The sequence below is a fragment of the Protopterus annectens genome, chromosome 3.part0 (genome assembly GCF_019279795.1).
Source record: "Protopterus annectens isolate FY-2018-M chromosome 3.part0, PAN1.0, whole genome shotgun sequence".
NCBI lineage: Eukaryota > Metazoa > Chordata > Ceratodontiformes > Protopteridae > Protopterus > Protopterus annectens.
This window is the reverse complement of record NC_056731.1, coordinates 1,025,688,218-1,025,712,279: the sequence shown is the minus strand read 5'-3', so window position 1 is coordinate 1,025,712,279 and position 24,062 is coordinate 1,025,688,218. Positions and strand designations below refer to the sequence as shown.

General features: G+C 38.5%; 1 protein-coding gene across 5 annotated transcripts in view; it reads left to right on the top strand.

The window, feature by feature from the left end:
• ST6GALNAC4 (ST6 N-acetylgalactosaminide alpha-2,6-sialyltransferase 4) overlaps window positions 1-24,062 on the top strand; it is a 435,498-nt gene that overhangs the window by 37,843 nt on the left and 373,593 nt on the right. For 3 of the 5 annotated variants that reach the window (XM_044065319.1, XM_044065320.1, XM_044065316.1), the window contains exons 2-3: window positions 14,197-14,272; window positions 16,307-16,466. Coding sequence is in view for 1 of the 5 variants with exons in the window: in XM_044065317.1 (XP_043921252.1) it covers window positions 14,261-14,272 (12 nt within the window). In the remaining 4 variants the exon portion in view is untranslated. Of the gene's footprint in view, window positions 1-14,195; window positions 14,273-16,306; window positions 16,467-24,062 lie in introns of those variants that run through there. The other 2 variants (XM_044065317.1, XM_044065318.1) reach the window with 2 other exon arrangements.

Here is a 24,062-nt window from a genome sequence, read left to right as displayed (position 1 = left end):
GTGTGCTGTGGAAACTCTTCAAGCCTTCTAACTTGAAATATAAGACGTGCTTTAATATTATTCATCATTATTTCCAATTGAGCTGCAGTCTAGCTGCAGACAGCATTTTAATACTCGTCCCAAATAGTAATCTAAACTTTTGAAACCATACAGAACTGGATGTGCATGTTTATGTTTTGTGTCCCTTACCACTGCCCTTACTAATTTAAACAGATATTGCTACACAATTCTTCTTTGCAGCAGACATGATTTACTTCCATCAGTCAGAAGATGGGAACGGGATCAGGGCTCCCAGCACTGTCACTTGTTCTCTCCTCAGGGCTTTTTATTTATGCTCTGCTAGTGTTCACGAAAAGCTGGCTGTGCAGTGATTTGAGGTGTGCATGTGTTCACATTCAAGTATATGCAGTGTACAAATGTCTACCAGCCTCCCTTAGGTTCAGAGCTTTCTATCTGCAGCACTACATCCATATCAGAGACATCTTGACCTCTGTCAGAGAACGTCTATGAGTGAGTCCATATTCTCCCCACACAATGGTTTGACTGGCTTTTGGCATTTCATGCCTACCCCCAGGCCAACCTTCTGGCTTTCCACGTCACTAATCATTCCCAGGGACAACCTGTGTGTGTGAGATGACTAAAGTAATTCCGATTAGTCAGACTGAACTTAGCATATAAAAGTCAAACGCTTAAATACTGCTATTTCAAAATCTAAGTCAATCCTAAATAAATATTCTTGTTTGACTTGGACAACACTCTTATGCACTTGTGATGAACTGTTTTCTAAAAATTAACATAAACAATCCATTTACTTGCATACCAGCATACACTTATTTATTGCTTTTGTTTACCTGGAAAGTCCAACTAGGCACAGGTCCCATTTTCAGTGGAAGGCAGTTATACAAGATTTACATAATAAATGCACATACATATAATGGTAATGATGTCATGGTTAATCAGAACATGAATACAGCAAAATACTAGTTAATATCAAACTTATGAGTATGGTTATTTTCGATTGGAATCAACTGTAATTAGATATTAAGTAAAAGACAGTGAAGGTTGTCACAAGTCATGGAATATTGAGGAGGTCCTGGTAATACATGTGTCTATGGGAGATGGAGTTTGTAGTGGAGACAGGTAAAGGATAAGGGATACGTGTGAGCAGTGTGCACAGCATGTTTTTCCCATGTTAACTCAAATTACTAACGCATTAACATTTTCAAGATTTTTTTCTAACTGAAGCAAAATATTCCAATATCGGTGAAAACTTCCTTTAGAAAGAGTTCATATGGGGGAGCAATCCCCCCCTCTGTACTATGCCATGTGGGGGACATTGCTTCCCACAGACTTTTTAATTCAATATGTTTAGTCTACAGTCATGTAGCAGTAAAGTGAAATGATAAGCGGTCTTGTGCAAACAGCAAACTCAATGTGAATAATTAAAGTATAAGAACTTTTAAATATGCTTGACGGAAAAAATGCGATCGAAAGATGACTGCAGAAGTGAACCTCAACCAAGTGTAAGACTAGGTAGAGTATCATTATATAATGTTGACCTTTCAACATGTGAGTGGGTCACACTGGAACAGAGCTTATTAATTGTATGTTTATATTCAGGTTCTCTAAAAGCTCTAACCAGTTTGCTACCTGACATCCTCTTAAGGATTTAACAGGGAACAGTGTTAGTCTCACTGTATACATTTGTGGAAAGTCTGTATATAGCATACAGGTCTGTGTTATTGCATATCTGTGACATTTCGGAGCTATGCCCTGCATTTTAACATTTGGTCCAGGATTTCTGCACATACCCAGTATTATAGCAATAACCCACGCCTGGGTGTGGGTAATGCTGGATTTACCTACGGTTGGCGTGGTTTGGTCCCAAGGGCGAAGCCCGAGGGACCAAACAAAGCCAACCGTGGGTAAATACAGCATTACCCACACCCAGAAGTGGGTTATTGCTATTATACCATGACATTATTTAAGAAAAGAAACTATTACTTTTCTTAAATAATGGCATAGTATAATGCCTGTTTGCTGCCCTTCCGCAGATGTCTGGCATCCGCGGCAGTTCTGATGTATTGCGCGCCTGCACAGTACATCAGAGTTGTGCAAAGCAACAGAGAAAGCAAGATCTCCGTTGCTTTTTAGTTTTGCTATGTTAAATGGGTTTAACATAGCGAGACAGCTTTAAAATAAGCAACAGAGATGTCCGTTGCTTATTTTAAAACTGTCTCGCTATGTTAAACTCATTTAACATAGCGAAACACTAAAAAAAAGAACGGAGATCTTGCTTTCTCCGTTGCTTTTTTTTAAAACCTGTCTTGCTATGTTAAATGGGTTTAGCATAGCGAGACAGCTTTAAAATAAGCAACGGAGATTTCCGTTGCTTATTTTAAAGCTGTTTCGCTATGTTAAACCCATTTAACATAGCGAGACAGTGTTTTAAAAAGAGAGTTATACTAATGGAAAAAAGTCCGGGAGACCGGACCTTTTTCCATTAGTATAACTCTATTTACAACGGGCACGCTGGCCAATCAGCGTGCACGTTTTGGAATAATAATGGGGGGTCATGGTATAATTAAAAATAAGCACCATTATTTTTTGTGGGTTTAAACTCCATGTGAAGTAAAAACCTTTGAAGTTTATTTCTTTGCTTTTAAGAGAGGGGATGCAGTGTAGCTGTTTTTTTTTCTATGTATCATTATTTTCACATCACCAATAAGAAACGAGTAGTATGAAGCGGTGCTTGTAGTCCTTTGTGTGAGTGCACCGTCTGCCTTTCTGATTCTTTTCTCGTCTCCTGGATAGCTTACCAGCAAAAGAAAAACATCTTCACTGCTCACAGTAGCGTTATGTCGTTTCCATATACATCTCTGCTAGTCACCATGCATGAGATCATAACTTCCACACGATATCTATTGTATCAAGATTCTTTAACAAAACTTCTATTTGTACCGATTCTGTGTTTTTTTCATTAACAAATGAATGAGGATAGTTTAAAAATTAGCTCACAATTTTGAAATAGTGGTTTTCTTTATTGAACTAAACCAAAAACAATATGGGGAAAGTACTCTAAGAATTAAGCCAACAGAGGAATGGAGAAAGAAGATTCTGCCGATTATGGATGACTGCAATTGGGGACTGATATCAGAGTATAGGTAAAGAGAAAGAAATAAGGGGGTCCTAGACCAAATACCAGCACTGGTAGTGGTTTTACTAGAATCTAGAACAGAAGCTGCCATTAAAAAAGAATAATTAGTAGAGCATATCAAATATTGTATGATAATTGTAAGAATCAAGAAGAGGAGGTTAGAAAGGATTGGGAAGAGAGAATGGATAAACGATTCACAAAGTAACAATGGGAGGATATATGTATGTCTCCCAAATATACAACAAAATCTAGATGATTTAGGATTTTTGCTTGGAAATGTTTACATAGATATTTTTATACCCAAGTACACTCCAGAGAATTTTTCCTCAGGTGGATAGCAAATGTTGGAGGTGTGACAGGGAAGAAAGAGGTAATTGGGAACATGTTTTCTGGGAGAGCAGTGAGTCGGCGGACTTTAAAGATTCCCTGTGGGATGTACTGTCGGAGATGCTATGTGGTTATATTGGTATCCCAAGGGAGATTTTTCTGAGCTACGATAAAGAATCGGAATTTCCTAGACATGGTAAGGCCTTCCTGTCTCTTAATTATGGTGGCTGCCAAAAAACTATTTCTAGAAAATGGAAATCAAAATCTAAGCCAACTATATTAGACGTAGTGAATATAACAGAGATAAAACAACTGGAACTGAGATCTTTAGAAAAAGGTAGGAGCAAACTACACAGGAAAAATGGGAATTGTGGGAACAATACATAGATGGGAGGAATGTGGTTTAAAAGAAGGCAGAACTTAAATGAGCTATGTAATGTTTGACTGAAAATGATTGTGTAAATTATAAGTGATGTACAATGTTTGCATGTGGGAGTGTGTCGATATGGTTTGTGATGTAAAATGTTTGCTACTAGGATTGTGTCAGTGTGGTTTGTTTTCATCTATATGAATGTATGATTGCTTATGTCATAAGTGAGGGTTTAATAAAGATGTTCCTGTTTAGAAAAAGGGGGCAGGAATTGAATAATTTATGTAATGTTGCTTAGGTTGTATGATATATAGCAATATGTGTGAAGCATAATCTTCGTTAATTTTAACTTGGTAATACAGTTTGACTCCTTTTATATAAATGTAAATGTGCCTGTGTCACAAGTGATAATTCAATAAAAGTGTTTAAAAAAACAAACTAAAAACAATATGGTGATTAATAAAGGACTCATGGGGATATTCTCTGTTTGGATGCAAATAAATGGAAATAATTGTTGCTCATATTGATGCTGATGGCATATTATTTCATTTGTGGCCAGTAGACACATTTATGATAAGATTACCTATTTTGACCATTTGAAAATATAAAATTCACATGAAAAATTCAGAAAGTGTCACAAATATTAGGGGCATCATGCAGTTAAAAAATTTGAGACCACTATGCACTGTTTTGGGAAGTTTCTTCTTTCCCTATTCTGCATAATCATAGAGTTGATAGAACAAGTGGAAAGCGTACAGCAGATGAAAAAGAGGTGGGATGTTGCAAGAAAATGTATGGTGCTGAAGAGAATTCATCATCTTCTTTCGGCTGTTCCCATTAGGGGCCGCCACAGCGGATCACCTGTTTCCATTTTTTCCTGTCCTCTGCATCTTGCTCTGTCACACCAACCACCTGCATTTCCTCTCTTACCACATCCATAAACCTTATCTTAGGCCTTCCTCCTTTTCCTGTTACCTGGTAGCTTCATCCTTAGCATCTTTTTCCCAATATACTCAGCATCCCTCCTCAGCATATGTCCAAACCAACGTAATCTTGCCTCTCTGGCTTTGTCTGCAAACCTTCCAACCTGGGCTGACCCTCTAATATACTTCTTCCTGATCCTGTCCAACCTCGTCACACCCAGTGCAAATCTTAACATCTTTAACTCTGCCACATCCAGCTCAAACTCCTGCCTTTTTGTCAGTGCCACTGTCTCCAACCCATGTAACATAGCTGGTCTCACTACCCTGTTGTAGACCTTCCCTTTCACTCTTACAGGTACTTGTCTGTCACATATCACTCCTGACACTTTTCTCCACCCCACTCCACCCTGTCTGTAATCTCTTCTTCACCTCTCTTCCACACTCACCGTTACTCTGAACTATTGACCCCAAGTATTTAAACTCATCCACCTTTGCCATCTCTACTCCTTGCATCCTCACCATTCCTCTATCCTCCCTCTCATTCACACACATATTCTTAGTCCTGCTGACCTTCATTCCTCTTCTCTCTAGAGCATATCTCCATCTCTCCAGGGTCTCCTCCACCTGTTCCCTACTCTCACTACAGATCACAATGTCATCTGCAAACATCATAGTCCACGGGGACTCCTGTCTGATCTCGTCTGTCAAACTGTCCTTCACCATTGCAAATAAGAAACGGCTCAGAGCTGATCCTTGATGTAACCCCACCTCCACCTTAAACGCATCCGTCACTCCCACCGCAGACCTCACTGCTGTCACACTACCCTCGTACATATCCTGTACCACTCTTACATACTTCTCTGACACTCCTGACTTCCTCATACAGTACCACAACTCCTGTCTAGGCACCCTGTCATATACTTTCACTAAGTCTACAAAAACACAATGCAATTCCTTCTGACATTCTCTGTACATCTCCATCAACACTCTCAGAGCAAACATCGCATCTGTAGTGCTCTTTCCCGGCATTAAACCATACTGCTGATCACTAATCATCACATCCCTTCTTAACCTAGCTTCCACTACTCTTTTCCATAACTTCATGCTGTGACTGATCAATTTAATCCCTCTGTAGTTACTACAGCTCTGCACATCACCCTTATTCTTAAAAATCGGTACCAAAACACTTTTTCTCCATTCCTCAGGCATCCTCTCACTTTCTAAAATGTCATTAAACAATCTGGTTAAAAACTCCACTGCCATTTCACCTAAACACCTCCATGCTTCCACAGGTATGTCATCTGGGCCAACAGCCTTTCCATTCTTCATTCTCTTCATACCTATCCTTACTTCCTCCTTGCTAATCCACTGTACTTCATGATTCATTATCCACACATCATTCAACCATCTCTCCTTCTCTTCATTCATCAACCCCTCAAAGTACTCTTTCCATCTCCTAAACACACTCTCCTTGCTTGTGAGTATGTTTCCCTCATTATCCTTTATCAGCTTTACCTGCTGCACATCTTTCCTAGCTCGGTCCCTCTGTCTAGCCAATCAGTACAGGTCCTTTTCTCTCTCCTTAGTGTCCAACCTTTCATACAACAGTTCATATGCCTCATCCTTAGCCTTCGTCCCCCTCTCTGTTTGCCATGCACCTCACCTCCTTATACTCCTGTCTACTTTCTTCATCTCTCTCTGACAATCCCACTTCTTCTTTGCCTGTATACTCTCCTGTACTTCCTCATTCTACCACCATGTCTCCTTGTTGTCCTTCCTCTGTCCCGATGTGATAGCAAGCACCTTTCTAGCTGTCTCCCTTACTAGCTCTGCTGTAGTTACCCAGCTGTTTGGTAACTCTTCACTGCCACCCAGTGCCTGTCTTAACTCATCCCTGAACTCCACCTCACAATTACCCTTTTTCAGTTTCCACCATTTGATCCTTGGTGCTGTCCTCACACTCCTCCTCCTCTTCTTGATCACCAACGTCATCCTACAAACCACCATCCTATGCTGCCTAACTACACTATTCTCCATTCATCACTTTACAGTCTCCAATCTCCTTGAGACCGGCCCTCCTACATAAGATATATAATCCACCTGTGTGCATCTTTCTCCACTCTTGTATGTCACTCTAAGCTCCTCCCTCTTGTTAAAACACGTGCTGAAGAGAATTACTTAGGCAATGTGGAAGACATGGGTTCAAAGGAAAAGAACTTTGTGCGTGCAACTAAAACCCCCAACATATTCTTTAGGTACATAATGGGAAAGGAGAAGAAAAAAAACAGAAACTAGACAGAATGGATTGTAAGAGAGCAAAGCATGAAGAGGCAAAACAAAAGGCAGAACTGCTAAACTATGGAGGGAAAAATGGGAGAGTTCTGGTTTGGAAAGGACCACGAGAAGACGAAAGTGGAACTGGCATTGTGGAAAAACTTGAGAGGAAGCGTTGAAGAGCTCAGTGGTGAAGAAATTTAAGTATAGGAGCCAGACAGACTGAATGTATGCAGCTGTACTTAGGGGTATCATAGAGGAAACTGGAGAATCATTAGCTAAGTCATACAGCCTCTCTGTAAGAAAGGATGAAGTAATGCAACAGCCAATATGGAGGTACGACTGCACAAGGTGTGATTCAGAAGGTGGCAGACAGACTACAAGCTCTTAAGTGTGTCTTCTGTATTAGGTAATTAATCAAACTGATTTTGAAGGGAAGGACAGAAGACTTATTGGCGCATCCAGAAGTGATGGGTTGATATAACAATGGTTTCATCCATATTTGGCCAAGCTGGATGCACATGGTCCACATATATAGCTTGGTGTCAGCAGTGCTCAATTGAAGAGATCCTGCAACTGAGTCAGAGGCCTTGTAGAAATGAAGGTAAGTCAAAGTGCAGCACAGTTTGCTGGCTGTCAAGCTGAACAGCAGTAGGAATCGGAATAGTGAACTGAGCGAAAGAGTGTCTGAGGGACCGGGATTGGAGAGATTTGTAAAGAGTATGTTGTCAGAATGGAGAACAGTAATAAGTGAGGTCCCCCAAGGCTGATATCAAGCCCGGTGCCCTTCTGCCTGCTTGTATTGGACATTTCAAAAGGAACAGAAAACAGTAAAAATCATTTGCAGATGACATTTATATTGAGGTGATACTACTGGATGGGGTGCAAACATAAAACATGGCATTGCAAGACCATAGGAATAGTCATTTCAGTGCAGTTGCACCTAAAATGAGATGCTTTGAGTGCAGTCACTTGGAATGCAAGTCATATAACAGAAGGGGTGACTCTAAAGTCAACGGGCTCAGAAGGAGACAGGCGAAACAATCACAGCAAAAATAAACCATCAATAACAATGTGAACAAGCAGCTAGAAAGGCCAAGAAGATATTCTGATGTATATTAAGGTCAACTATAGGGATGAAGAGGCTCTATTTCCTTTTAAAAATGAGTTAAGACTCCCAGTACTGGTAGAGATGATGCAGGAGGCAACAGGGATTACCCTGATATGGTGGAATGAAGTTTGAAAATAGGGACATTAGGTGGGTGTATAAGTCACTGTATTGAGATTACAAATGGGAAATAAAAAATTATGTATTTTTAGGTATATATTAGGAAGTAGTTCTTTACAGAGAGAGTGGTACACAGCTATAACAGTGTAATTGAACAGCCAGTGGGGCACAGTGCAACAGTGTTTCAAGGCAACATAGGGTAAATAGAAAGAATGGGGACTGGGCATAATAGCTATGATTGCTAGCCTCTCCACTTAGATGGACAGTGTAATTCTCTTGGCTTCCTTTTGTCAGTGGTATGCATGTTCATAACTTTTAAAGGTTCAAAAGTAACCAAAATTCTTGAGATAAAACGATTTAGTCAGAGGACACTAAAACAATGACCACAGTTCACTACCCATAGAAAAAAAGTGTGACAATCTTTTTGTGGATGCAACAGAGTACACATTTCTTATACTGACTTGGTCTAACCTCTGTTGTCAGGCATTTGAAACTTATGAAGGTAACATTTCTAATTGTAAAAGAACGGCCATTTATCTGGAATAGAAATACAGAACACTTAGTGAATGCTACTCATGTCTCACCTTTCCTTGACTGTGGTAGTAGTTTAATAGTTGGAGATGGTACTAAACAGAAATACATCAGCAGCACACTTGAGTGTCGGACTTATTTGACATGAGAAATATGTAGACTGATATTATTTTTAATACAAAAACACTCCTGGAACTGATTCAAGCACCCAGAAGCACAAACCAGACCAAAAGTTCACTCAGCAATTTAAAGGAAAACACGTGCAGCAAAATCTTAAAATTCCACCAAACAGTTGTTGTAGTGTAACATAAAGTTAGTAAAGTAAAACCATCCATTGTGTAAATATCCAATGCAGAAGTAAAGGTAAGCGCTTTCGTCTGATCTAGTCAGACTTTTTCAAAACCATAGAAAACCATTGCATCATGGTATAAATAATACCTTAATCAAAATCAATTAACATTTAAAATCAATTAACATTTTAAAGAAACAGGTTAAAACTGGGAAGTGAGAATTATACATGCTGGTATGTTTGTAAAGAAGTATGTGTTTTATGTATATTCTCTACTTTCTAGATATATAGTTTTTCAAACCTTACAAAATACATTTATAACTTAAGTGCCCTTTGTTTCAGTACAGGCACCAAAGTACGTGGTCATTGATAACTGGTGGTTGGGTGGCATTTAGTGACAACTGCCACATCAATTCCCTTCTTGCCAATTCATTACACCAATCTCTTCCCCTCTCATTATATCTGACCACTTCTAAAATGGCAAACATATGTCCTGTAAAGTTGGCACATTTCAGTGCATGTCTGTGCAAAGCATTGTTGTGGTTATGAGTTTCCATAGCATATGAGTTTTGTGATATTAGTTTTAGTTTGCTGACCAATGACATTTGTATACGAGTGCTATGAAATCTGCACCTACATGCAATGCATTCTGATGTGGCCAACAGCTTCAAAGTAACGTGTCATGGCTTCAAAAGCAAAAACATTCATTGCAGGTACAAATCCTTGACCTGTACGATCTGTTCATTAGCCTTTAGAAAGTTATCGTATATTATTTGTTTGTTTTGTGACTTTTGTCCACTTTTTGTGATAAGGACACTTCTTTTATATCAGGCCTCAAGTAAAAATCATTCTCTCATAAATTAGATGAAACATAACTAAAAACATAACGGGTATGAAGTAAAAATAGAAAATGTCCTGATCATCAACTTACAGTATGATAAATATATTCATCTCTGCTACCACTGCATGCCCAGATAGCTGAGCTCTGGTCTGCATTCCAGCCATGAAAAGGCCGGCCAAAATCATACTCTCTTGCTCTCTTCTAGTCTGCAGCTGTTTAATTTTTAACAAGAGGCACTTTCTGCTTTAATATGATGACTGGTCTTTAATAGCTATAGTCTAGGCTTTTAGAGTATTAAGTGTTAAAAAAGTATGATGGAAATGTTTATAAAGTAATCTCTCTAAACTTCCGTTTATAGGCCCAAAGCATCGGCAATGTGACACTTGTACAGCTGTTTAGTATCACATGATCGTGTGGAACTGACCACACTTACATCAGAACGGCAAGATGATTGAAGTAGCAAAGGAGTTGTCATACTAACAAATAGGTTCATAAATGATTAAGAAATTATTCTTTGACACTTATGATAGTTATTTTCTGTTTTCTTTCCTTTCACATACATTTGTGATTTCTGCAGGCCACAAATATACAAGTAGCAGCAATTTACCCAGATTAAAAATTATGTCATTGTGTTTAATTCATTAAAAAATGTATAAGGTTCACAAAAAATATGCATATATTATGCTCACCAGTGTTCACTTGCAGTGCTTGCATATGAAGTAAGCTGGGGTTTTAAATAAAATGTTTGTTTTCAGATTTCTCTTACTGTTGGTAGTTCAGTTTGTTTGGTGTATTCTTGTGTTGGGTTAATGATATTAAAACATCGTCATCTCATTTTCATCCCATATATACACTTGTGAGAGAAAGTGGCTTTGATCTGAATCGGTGGAGACGTCTGTGTGTGTCACACTAGGTGGCCTTGAACAGCAAAGTAAATCATATACCATGTATCCCATGGAATTCACTCTTTTAAAATTATTTATTTTGTGCTATGAGATGCAGTAGAATTTAACCCTGCTATATTTACTATAGTTTTATTTTTTAGGATGGTTCTTTTATTTTTTGGGATGTACCTTTTTGTTTAAGCCTCTCATTTCAGGATTATTTATAGCGTTAAAAAGGAATGCTGTCCATATGCATGTAGTGCCTGGTGGAGTGAGCTACATTCTGGAAGTAAGCATAAACGTTGATGGACCAGATCCTGGCTACTCCCCGTGGTGCATACCTGAGCTGAGACTGAGGAAAAAAATGTAATATGGATGCAATTAAAGATAATCAGTATGAGTCAGCGTTGATTAAGTATGCAGTAGCAGAAACGTACTGTGGGCAGGTTGAGCATAGAGGTGCACAAGGAAGCTCAAGGCTTGCAAAGAAATGGACTCCTCAGCAGAGCCATTGTGACCTAGGCCCAGCGGAATTAAGGTAGCATACCTGTGACAATGCACATGTACGTACTCATTGACACAAAGCTTCCTTGCTACTCAGGCATCGCCAGCAGCCCAGAAAAGAGCTGTACAGTCCCTACCACTTTTAATAATATAAACGAGAAGGGAATGGGTGGAGAGGACATTTAGAAAGAGGAAGAACAAACAGAAGAATGCAAGGAATGAATGGAAAAAAAGTGGTGTGGAAGTTTGTTTTTTCCAGGACAGAGGTAGTGTAACATGGGAAAGGTGTGGGTACAAATGAGGTACTAGGGAAGGCAGCAGGGATAGATGGACTGAAATGGCAAAAGACAGGCAGGATAAGTGCTGATCATATAGTGAATCCCCAGAGATTCAGGGTATGGTTCAGTCAATCAATAGTAGTTCCAACGAGTGCCGAGCAATTGAAGAAATTTGGGCAAAACAACTTTCGGCAACAGTGGAGTTCTGTTTTTGCTGCACTGTTGTGTGACCTCTGAGTAGGTTAAAGATGTTCCCAATAATTGTACTGTAGCTTACCTCGGGACTTATGAAATCAATGACATCCGTAGAGGCTGCCCTGGAGCCATGCTGTGTTGTACGACTGAGTTTGAGTTTATAATTGTTCATGTGTTGCAGGAGTTGTGAGTGTATATGCTTTTCTATGATTTCATTAACTGGAACACCAAAGGAGCATTTCTTCAGCTGTTTAGGCCAGTGATGTACCAAAAGTTTTCAGAATTACAGTAAATACCTTTTCTAGCTATAGGAAACGAGACTTTCCTTAAAATAAAAATACATTTTTTTGCTTATTTATTTGAATCTCCAAAAGCTGACCACCAGCTACTCCCAGTGTCTTTGTCTTATGCATTAGATCTAATGAACCTGCACATCTTTGCCTAGCCTATCTCTGACTGTATTTAAGACCTTTAATTAGAATGAAGATTTCTGTTGTAGTTTCATAGTGCTGCAAAGTGAGTGTTTTCCCCAATAATGCCTAATCCCCCCGTGCATGCACATAAACTGTTCAAGGGGATAGATTGCATACCCCTAAACACTTCAGTTGATCATGCCCCCTGTAGACTGTTTTTCTTGTCAATGGTTTTGTCTTCCAGTTTATAGCAAGCTTTGCTTTGTTCATTGCCTTCCTATGGATTTAAGATCAGTCAGTACCATCACCTTCTTAATCTGCACAGTAATATAAAGAAGGTTCCTTAATATTAACTCTGTATTTATGAAGTTAGGCCTTAAGTATGTAATAAATTCAGAAAGGCTGTACTGAAGAATTGCACAACATTACTGATTGGTAAGGTACATCTGCACATTTGTGTAAAGGTTCCTGGCTCAAGTCTGATCATATTTCTAGTGTAGCAGAACTTACATTATCTCCTACCACAAATCGGTGATGATGGTTCCTTATAGAGTCTGCCATGAGTCCACATATGGCAGTATTAGGAAATGTTACTGTCAAGATTCTGTCTCTTAGATGTGGTGGTGGGCCTAGTAGGAAGATTTAACTCGGAGAGAAAATATGTAGTAATATTTTGTGATGACCAGTATCAGCACTTCCTGTTTTTCAGGGTATATTTAGGTCACCTAACACAACTGACTCGCTGTTTATTTTAGATGTCATTCAGTTTATTGCTTCTTTCCCCACTGTAATGTTTGCTGGAACTTCAACGCATACCACTGTTAGCACTTTAACATTATCTTTTATTTGGACTAATGCAGTTTGCTCTTAGTATCTGTAGTATTGGTATCAGACAGCTGACTTGGCTGTTACAAACTATTAACTGCCACAACTCCTGACACTTGTATTTCCTGTCTGAGCTAAAGTACCATAACTTGTGGGAAAGGCTTCAGACATTTCTGCCACATGAAACAACATTTCAAAACAGAGTATGATATCCAGTTTGGAGTACAATCAAGTCAATCAGCAATGAGGTTGTTAAAATTGCATGCATTTACACCATATAGCTTCAGCTTTTCTCATCTTTAGTGAACAAACAAGTTATTTCTGAACACTTCAAAAAGAAAACATTTGAAACACTGCCATATTCTGTTTCTGATAACTAACATAAGTACTCCTGATAAGGCACAAGTTAAGGTAACTTCCTGATTCTGCAAGTATTTCTTAGCACTAACATCAGTGGGTGAGGATAGCACTGACTGTTGGTATAACATACAACCAGAGGTTGGAGTTGGAGACATTTTCACACAACATCCAGTGAGTTAAAAAAGCTATTGCACTAATTAGATACTAGATTAAAATAAACATTTACATGTTACAACTGAATAATTTACTTTTCTAAGTTCCGCTAAATTAGTTAAGATGTCTTCATGACAATGCGTTCAGTCTAATGTATTTCACTATTGCTATCACAGCAGTAATGTGTTTATTTAAAGTCCGTATCAGAGCAGAATTTCTAGTTTCCCTTGCTTACCAGTATTTTGGTTTCACTGGGACAAGTAATTCTGGCGACCTTTATCCTATGCTGCAGTGCAGTCATGCGAGCTACAGACCAGCTGTCACCTTTTGGGAACTGCCCACGGATACGTACATATTTTATGCCTGCTTCATGAAGAACAAAGTACATGCCCATAACATATCTGCCTGATAATAAACTATGAAGGGGATGAAAACACACTGTGAAAATATTATAGATTTCCTTGTGGCTCACATGTAGCATACTTACTTGGTAAAGTAACTACAAATGATAAAATAAATGTAGGAACTTAATACTGTAAAAAGGAGAATCGGCATAAATGTGACTGAAGAGAAAAAGCTTGATGCCATTTGTTTTAGTTTCTTCCAATAATCTCTTTTTAACCTCTCTCTTCCTCCTTTCACAGGATCCAGTCTACTGAAGTTAGCAAAAGGAACATAAGATGACAAAAGGAAAGTAGCAGTAGAGACATGAAGCAGCTGGTGAGTACCAGGGCAAACGAAAACTCACTTCATGTACCTACATCAGATTTAAGAATTCTGATCCCCATATTTGAACTAGTCAAATTATATATTGCTCAAAACTGGATAGACAGATCTAAATTAAACTGGGGAGAATTTACGAATATGGCCCACACTTACATAATCTCACACAAATATCTTAGACCACATATTAGAATAATAAATATCTATGCTCTAACTATGTAATTACCCGCATTATTTGGTATGGAAGATCCTCTCTCTAATAACTTTGAAATAAAATCTCTAAGCAGCATAATTCATTGTAAAATAACATATGATTAGTAAAAGTTTATCTCTCAACTATTAGTGGCACTATTTGTACAGTTGTAAATAGCCGAGTTCAAATGTTTAATTTACTTCTTATATTATCTACTGGTCACCTTTTGTTTCCTAATATTATGTCTATATTACCTCAGTTTATTTAGATAAATGTCTTATTGTGTTGGCTAATGTCATTTACTATACAGTAGATAACCAGTTCTTTTGTGTTCTGCCATGACAGGATGATATAGGTGATTTATGTTAAATGTCTGTATAATGTTTTTCATTTTCTCTTTTTCATTTAAATCTGAAAATGCAATAAAATATAAGTTGGAAAAAAATCACAATGTAACTAATTCAGCTTAGTCAGCAAAGTGGGAAAGTACTTGCATAAGGAACGTTTGTATTTGGCATGGCTCAGTTCAAGTGCAGATGAAACATCTGGAAAACTGTAAAAGTAATATTAATAAGAGATCAGTTCAGTGCTTGTTTCACATTTTACCAGGTGTTTCACATATCCACTATGGAAATGTTCTTGCAGTAATTTACTGAAGTGGAAATGTGTATAGAATAGAATTTATAGCCCTTCATGGCTTTTGTGTGAACATTTTGAAAGTCAAAATCCTGTGCTTTGATGTTATAACATGATTTTACACCAACAATCTGGTGCAGGTGTGACTAGTTACTGAAACAATTTTTTTTAAAGAAAAACAATAAAATACATTTTTTTATGAGATTTACTCTTCTAATTTATTTCCACTTTTGTTTGCTTAATGTATATAAAAGCAGCTTGTACAAAAGTTTCCTACTTTGTGTATGAAACAAGATATGCACACAAATGGAGTTGTATGTAACTTGTAGTTTTGCCAGATGGCTCAAAGTATGAGCCTGTGTAATACAACAATTATTAAGGCACTTCTGAATCTGGGTGTCCATTTTGTTAAGGGATTGAAAGTGGTTACGATCTATTGCTTGAATAGTCTCTTGTATTTAAACCTTTGATGGATGTTTTCCTTTAGGACTGGCTGCAGGACATATCAGCCATCAAATTATTTTATTTCTGCTAGTAGAGAGAGCAAGAAATAACAGTTGTGCATATTTCTGAGGTAAACATTTACTGTGCTTGTGGCATCATTCTGGGCAATGAGACCCAGAACTTGTTTGTGAGTGCAGGAAGTTGTAAAATATAGAAAATATTAATTGTGCAAATGCTGTTAGGTGGTCTTGAAAAGAAATTGTACAATGATTTGTAGTGGAGTCAGTTGCAACTGTAGTACTGAACTATCGTAGGGAAATAAATAAATCATCTGGAGCTACCTAAATAAGGTATGTCCTAAAGATTATATGTGCACCATCTGGGGAAGCCGAATAAGCAAATGTCAAGTGGGAATTAAGCAAATGACAACAGAAACCGGGATTATTAGAAGGGTATCTATAAGACCATGCATTCTTAAACAGGTAAAATAAACAAGTTGAATGAAAAGGTGTGGGATATGCTGCAAGATGTTAAAAAAGAAGTAAGTAATACAATGCAATGTTGTATGTGAACAAGATTTCTGCTCTACACTGAGACCCATTGTATAGCAGAATTTAGTGTGGAAATGTCTTCATTTACATGTCAGCATGTTTTCTGAGTTTCTTATATGAGCTTCTTAATTGTGTAAATCATCGGTGTTTTTTGTTTTCCAAAATTTACTTAACCAGATCTATTTTTCTTTTCTTGTCTCCACCAAGAACTGTTTGATATCAGATTCTGAAAACAAATGTACAGTAACAAAAGCATACACTTTGATACAAGGAAGACCGCTCAGGGGAGGGATTTCTCAGAAGGAGTAGTGAATGACTGAAGTACCCTTTATTATAAGAAAGAGTCAAATCTGCAGACCTGGATGTGGTACGTGTTGCTGCAATTTACTATATGTGATTTGCCAGTGAATATCTTCAGACATGGGCAATGAATGTAATTGGAGTCTATGGGGGGAATGAGTAGGGAGTGTCACAGGAAAAATTAGTGTGTTGATCTTCAGATGAGAAATTAAACACAGGTCTCTTCCGCTTGAATTGGTGGTAGCTCTAGTGGATGCAAAATATACCATGACACCTATGTAAAAGAGGAGGGGTTCTTTATTTATATACAAAAAGAATGCTTATTTACAACATATTTACAAATGTACAAAGGTATAGATTTACAAATACATTTACACATATTCATAATTTTCCTTACAATCATATTGCATTTTCATCCCTATTAGACCCCCATTACTTTTTCCATAACCACCATCTAACTTTACTTAATATATTTGCTAAAATCCGTTTTCTGTTGAACATAATTTCATGTATTCTTTCATTTCATATAACCTATGACATAAAATAATTATGTATTCTTTTTACTTCTGTTCTTGTTGTTGTATCTTTCGGCTTTTCCCGGTTAGGGGTCGCCACAGCGGAACTCCAGTCCGCTAATGATTGGCAGTAGATTTTTACGTACCGACTTGCCAGGCCTGACGCACAACCTCCAACGAAGGTACTACTTCTGTTCTTGTAATATCCATATTTAATCATATCCATTTTTATTTTATCTACTTCTTTTATATCTTTGAAAAAAATGTTCTTTACATAGTTTTCTCCATAACATTTTTGCTCTTTTACATTTCAAAAACATGTTCAGTAGTTTCTTCTTCCTGACAAAATAAACATATTCTGTCACTTTTTATGTGGCATATTTCCTTACCATACTTTTCTTTTTTTCTACATCATCAATTTTTATTTTCCACAAGAATATTTTTTGGCAAAATGTTGCCTTCATTTATACGCTCTTTTTAACTTTTATTTACCATACCCCATATTTTATCATACTTATATTTATACAGTTTTACTACTAATCTCTCATCTTTTTCATTTATCCACTGTATTACTTTGTACAAATTTAATGAAGCATCATATACCTATACTTCTTTATTTACATATAAAGCTCCTCTTTTTTGCTGGGTTTCATCTAGATCCACATATATATTTAAACAAGTATCTGCAATAATTCATTTTCAAATACTGTTTGCAACAAATACACTTGCTAAGTATGCTGTTTTCCCATCAGTACTGAATTTATCAAGTAAGCCTTTTTTTCTAAATGATAATTTGTTTTCCAGAAAAGCAGGTTTGTTTTATTTCTGTTTTTTTTTTCCCATTATATTCTACTTATATCTCTTTCTTGTCAAATTTTATACCCAACAGAAATTTCAATCATTGTAAAATATGTACCCCCCTATCTTTACTGCATCACCTACACTTTTACTTTTCTCTTTATTTAAAGGCATTTTTATCACTGCTAGACACTCATTTGTGCAAATTATTTCTACTTTTTATCCAAATTTTGTTTTTTTGCAGTTATGTCATCTGCATATGTTAATAGGACTGGAATTCTTAACTCTTCAGGTGTTGTATACACCACCTCCTTCATTTTGTAATTTATTTCACATACTATCGCATTCATACCTAATGCAGAGTTATCCCTGTCTCACACCACTTTTTATATGCACCTGTTGGGTTAACCAGTCATTTACAAGTATTTGAGTTTATTATTACTATACTCCGACATACATAATTTCCTAGTTTTCTCACGTATGATATATGCTTTCATTATTAAGCTCTATCATTATTTTTGCTTTCTTCTTTTATATTCATAACATCATCCACAATTTCTCCAACTATCATTAATAATTCTTGCCATCCCTTTCACTCTGTACTGTATATACTGTCTTCCATAATATTTTCTATTGTAGTTTCAAATCTCTTGTGAATTATTTTCATAAAGATCTTATAATCATTATTACAGAAAATCTCACTTAACCAGCACCCATGGGGTTTGGTAGATGCCAGTTAAGTACACTTTCCGGTTGCTTGAGAGCCACTTTGTGATTTTTGATTGGCTCATGTACCGGCATACAAGCCAATCAAGAATTGCAAAGTGGAGCCTGTTCTGTTCAATGTGGAACAACGGCCTAATCCATTGTCTAGCATAAGATGCTTAGAAATCAGTTCTTTAATGCTTTTGATGTCAGCAGTGTCACATGGCATACTCAAAATGTATCAAAAAAATTGATCGTGCATCTGTTGGTTCTAAATAGCTTCATCTCTCCAACATATTCAGATCTTACTGTAGCCAGAAACACGTATACCAGTTCAGTAGGATAACCTTATGCACTTGTATGCATAGAAATGCTGCCAAAATCTCCTTTCTGAGTTATCCCTTGAAATGTTCATAAAAAAAATAAATAAATTAAAAAAAAAAATAAAAAATATATATCCCCAGAATGTTTCATATCGCAGTCTTGGGTTACCACTCTGAAAATAAAAGTAAATCACACAGCTAACAGGCTTTCTGTACACTTAATTCCTGTCTTTTGCTTAAACATGCATCCAGAAATGTTACAGTTCTTATCCCATTGAATGTATATGTATCACAGTCATTCAAATAAAGTATAATCTCCTTTAGTTAATGCTGTATACCCTCATATGAAAAATAGGCCAGCAATATACTATCTGTAATAAACAATGTCCTTAAGGAAAAAAGAACATACTGAACTTCCAATAATACATGCAAGATACATAGCAAACTATAAGTAATTCTTAGCTTTCAGATATTACAGTATTCATAAAAAGCAAGAACAGATTAAAAAACATTCAGAAACTACTTAGTTATCTTAAATTTTTCAAAGCGAACTCTTGATTGCATATTGCTGGTCTCTGTCTGCATTTTGTTTTTCCCACCCTTCTGGCCAGTGTTGTTGTATTCTTAAACTTGGTGGCTTTGGAATTGCCTGCCCCTGCTGCAAATTTGATTTTGGACATTCCTCCCAGTCCCATTTCATTTGGCTACTGAGAAGAGTGAGATCATTTGGAAAGGACTACCCCCTTGCTGCTTTGATTTTGAACACTCCACCCTGTCCCATCTCATCAGCTCATTCTACTGTATACAGAGAGAGCATGTGGGAAGGCCAACACCCTTATTTTCTTAATCTTGAATTATCTTCTGTTTCCTCCCACACCACTAAAAAATATGTATATATACTTTATTCAGCTTCCTTTACTATAACTGTGTTCTTCCTATTTTATTACCTTATTTTGCTTTGCTGTGTGCTCTTAATTGTTCAAGTGCTTTTATTCTGCTGCATTTATTACTGCTTGTTAGTAGCCTGCTTAAATTTGTCCGTTATTCTAAGCCTCTTAGTTTTGGTTTTAACACTTGGGCTTCAGGTCAGTTATTTTACATTTAAAAAGGATTTTGTGGTCTACACTCTTGTGGACAAACCCTTATCAAAACCCGCTCTCCATAAGTCCATCCAAGTTTACAGAACACTATGTCTGAACAATTTCCATCAGTTTTTCCTGCCAGCCTGGCTGCCATGGGCATACTGAGACAGTGGAGCAACTGCCTTATGTTCACTGACAGCTCTCTTCTCCTAGCATGTAGTTCTTCTACTTGCAAGAAATGCATCTTCGTCAGTAACCTAGAATCCATGTTCTCTCACACCACAGTCAGTACTCCTGACAAAGAGGAGATTACCAGCAAAAAGACCACACAACCCACCTCACACTGCCAAGCACAACACCCGTATATACAGAGGTCCTCAATAAACACTTCTAAAATACACTCACAAACATTCCACACACATCACACACAGCAGACAACATAAAAGTGTCTCACAAACTCAGCCCAAAAGGCATAACAAAAAAACACCACATCCCATAAGGCATAATAGTAAACCAAACATACTAGTTATTTGTGACTCAAATATGAGACATATGTATGTCTCCCTTGCCAGGCTTGACAAGGAGAAGGTCATGGTCAGCTGTCTGCCAAGTGCCAGAATCCGCCACATCACTTAAGTCTGTCCACAACAGGTACAAGTATAAGTCTGTCATTGTCCATGTTGGAGTGAATGACTTGAGATGTACCTCCCTGGGGTATATGAAGAGAGACATGACTTGAGTTCTCAGAGTATGTGTCCCAGGCATGTATGACCCTAGCCCTAAGCAGCATCCTACCTTCTACTAGAATGATACCACAATACCAACAAAAAAAATAATTGACTTCAAGAATTGGCTTAGTGTCTGGTGTCATTCCAAGGGGATCCAGTATCTGTCTGCCTGTGATGACATGGTTGACAGGCCTCGATGCTTTGCCAGAGGTGGCCTTTGCCTGCCACCCCTGGGATTCCGGATTCTTGCCAAGGCTCTTGCCTCCCCCATTGTGCCTTTTTTAGGCAATGTCCCAAAGACAAATCTATCAACATAAAAAATCTGTCAAAAAGCAAATTGAAGGTCACACTGCTTAATGCTTGGAGCCTTAGCCTGAAAATGCACTCACTGGAGGCTCTCCTCACACTGGAAGATGCCGACATCTATGTGGTCATGGAAACTTGGTAGGAGGCTATACCTCATTCTACACATTCCGACCCCAAAATGAGGTCAGGAAGTCTAAGGGTGATAGAGGCTCTATCTTCATTAAAGACAGGCAAATCTCCAGACTGGTTTGCCAGTGTAACACACTAGTTACTACTCCAGGTGCAACCAACAGTTGGCAAGACACCCATCCAAGTTATAGCCAGCGATAGACCAGTCTCCATGACTTCAGGACACCCATTCCTCCTTCCTGGACCTACCTGACTCCATCAAGGTACTCCCCCAACACCCTGATCCTTGGTGACTTCAACTAACCCACCATAAAATGGGTGAACTATTCCTGCAATAATGCACTCACCCAATGATTCCTTGACTTCATAAATTCTAATGTACTAGACCAGCTAGTCTTACTCCCCACAAGGGGAGACAACATTCTGGACTTGGTTCTCACCAACATGGGTGACCACTTCTCAAAAGCTGACTACTACAACCTCCTAAGGTAGGGTATCAGTAGCTTCACACCCCCCCCCCCCAGAGGATGCAGAAGAGTATGCTAATGCAGTATACAAGCACCTGTACAACTGTATGGACTCAGCCATACAAAACAGAACTTAAACCTGCTCCTCAAGGAAACACAGATTTATCTGGTGGACATCCTCTATCAGCAGGCTTTACAACAAAAGGAAGAAACTGTTGTCCATGGGGAAAAAGGCACAAATTCCCAATTGAAAAACCTCCCTCCTTTGCATCAACAAGCACATTAGATCACTAGTGAAAATCTCCAAAGCCAATTGTGAATCAGAACTAGCCTCTGAAACAAAAGGAAACCACAAAGCCTTCTTCAGTTATGTCAGGAACCTCCATGGCCAAGCTCAGGTTTGTTCCGAATTAGCACTTAACTGTACCACCTACACCAATCCTGTTGACTTAGCCAACCTGCTAGCAGATGGGTTTAGTGCAAACTTCACCCCTCTGCCCCCTCAAAGGCCCATTTGGCATCCCCGGTAAAGGCCCTGTCCATGGCAAAGGACACAGTTTCCATGGGACCTGATAGTATCCCAGGCTGTATTCTGCACCATCTCCAGCAAGAACTAGCTTCACCGTTGAGCACCCTATTCAACCATAGCCCAAGTACTGGCTTCATTCCAACAGAGTGGAGAACTGCCACTGCCATCCCCTTGCACAAAGGTGGTGCCACTACTGACCCTGGAAACTATCACCCCATTAGCTTGATAAGTCTTTTCTGTAAAGCCATGGAGTGTATTATTATGGACCTCATAAACAAGGACATAGGCAGTCTCAAAGCACTTGACCTCACCCAGTTCAGATTCATCAAGGGAAGATCTTGCCTGTTGAATCTGGTTGACTTTTTTGAGACTGTCACCAAGGCCCTTGGATGAAGGAAAGTCAATGCATACAGCTTACCTTGATTTGGCCAAAGCCTTTGACACAATCCCCCACTCGGGCATCATTGCAAAGCTAAGACACGACTTGGTATAAATCACTATCTCATCAGGTGGTTGGTCAACTGGCTCACCAATCAGATCCACAGGTTCAAAATAGTTGCCTCCACCTCCAACAGCAGACCTGTCACTAGTGGTGTTCCCCAGGGATCTGTCCTGCGAACCCTACTGTTTGGCATCTACTTCTCAGAGGTCCAGGCAAAGACAAAAGGCCTATGTGTGACCAAGTTTGCAGGCTGTAAGTTGGGTGGTGTCCCTTGATTCCCCAAATGATGTTATCATGCCACAAGAGGGTCTCACAGCAACAAATGACTGGTACCAATGTTGTGGCCTTAAGTTAAATGAAAAAAAAAGTATCATATCATTGAGCAAAAACACGACCCTTACTGATTACCACATCATCGGCAACTCCCCAAGCACATAACCTGTGTTGAGAGACCTAGGTACACAGGTTGGCAACAATCTCACATTCGATCATCATGGAAAGCCTTTTACTTGGTTCATCTCATAAGTAAAGGGATTGCATTCAGAAAAAAAGAGGTTATTACTTCCCTGTACTCCTCCCTCATTAGGCCAATAATTGCGTATAATGCCCTGTTTGGTTTGTACCTATCTAAGTACCTACAGCAGCTGGAAAGGCCAAAGAAATACCTCAGAAAGAGAATCCATGGCCTTCAACACCTATCCTGTGTGGACAGGCTCAAATCACTATCACTCAACTTTGTATCCATACAGATTGCTCACAGGTGATCTGTGTCTTGCCTATAAGGCAATCTCTGACCCTGCCTTACTAGAGATGCTCCATATCCGTAAGTCTAACTTTTTGTGCATTACCCGCTTGAAAGGAATAAATCTAATATGTGACATTACGAAAACCTGCTGGAGAAACAGGTTTGTCTTCCAGAGTCTGCCCTGTCTCTGGAACAGACTTCCCATATGCGTCAGAGTATGTCGCTGACCCTTTTCAAGCACAACCTTGATGAGTGGATGGGAAACCACAAATTTGTCCTAGGGATTCCACCTGTGTCCCTCACTGACAGGGGCGAAAGGTGCTGACTGAGGTTTCATTTTTGAGGATAAACTATTAACTAGGCTTGTAAGGGCCCCAGGACCATTAGCCTAGTAACCTCATATGATCCTGAAGTCAGCATGATCTCAATAACTGAAAGCAGTAATATACAGGGCTGTGACTGCTTCTCCAAACATAATCTAGTTGTCACAGCTTGGAGACATGAATGTAAAATAATCAGCTTGAGAGTAAAGCAAGTGAGGTGAATCTTGACATATATGTCAAAAACATAACAACTTGGGTTATGACTGCACAGATCCAAGTATAATTCCTTGTACTGCATGGCACTTCACCTGCTCCCATTTTCCATAAAAGTAATTGGAAAAAGTCAGGTAGTGCTGACTGATTTACAGCTTTTAAAGCCATAACACAACAACCACACACACAGCGGCCATCCGAGTAGGACAGTAGAAAGCTGTCAAAGGCATCTTTCTTACTTTCTTAAAATCCAAATTAAATGTTTAACAGCCTGAACAAAGTACTTACCAGCTTCATGACAGTCTTCTGTTGTGCCTGCTGACAGCTGGTAATGCTGTAGCTTGAAACTAGAGTTTAA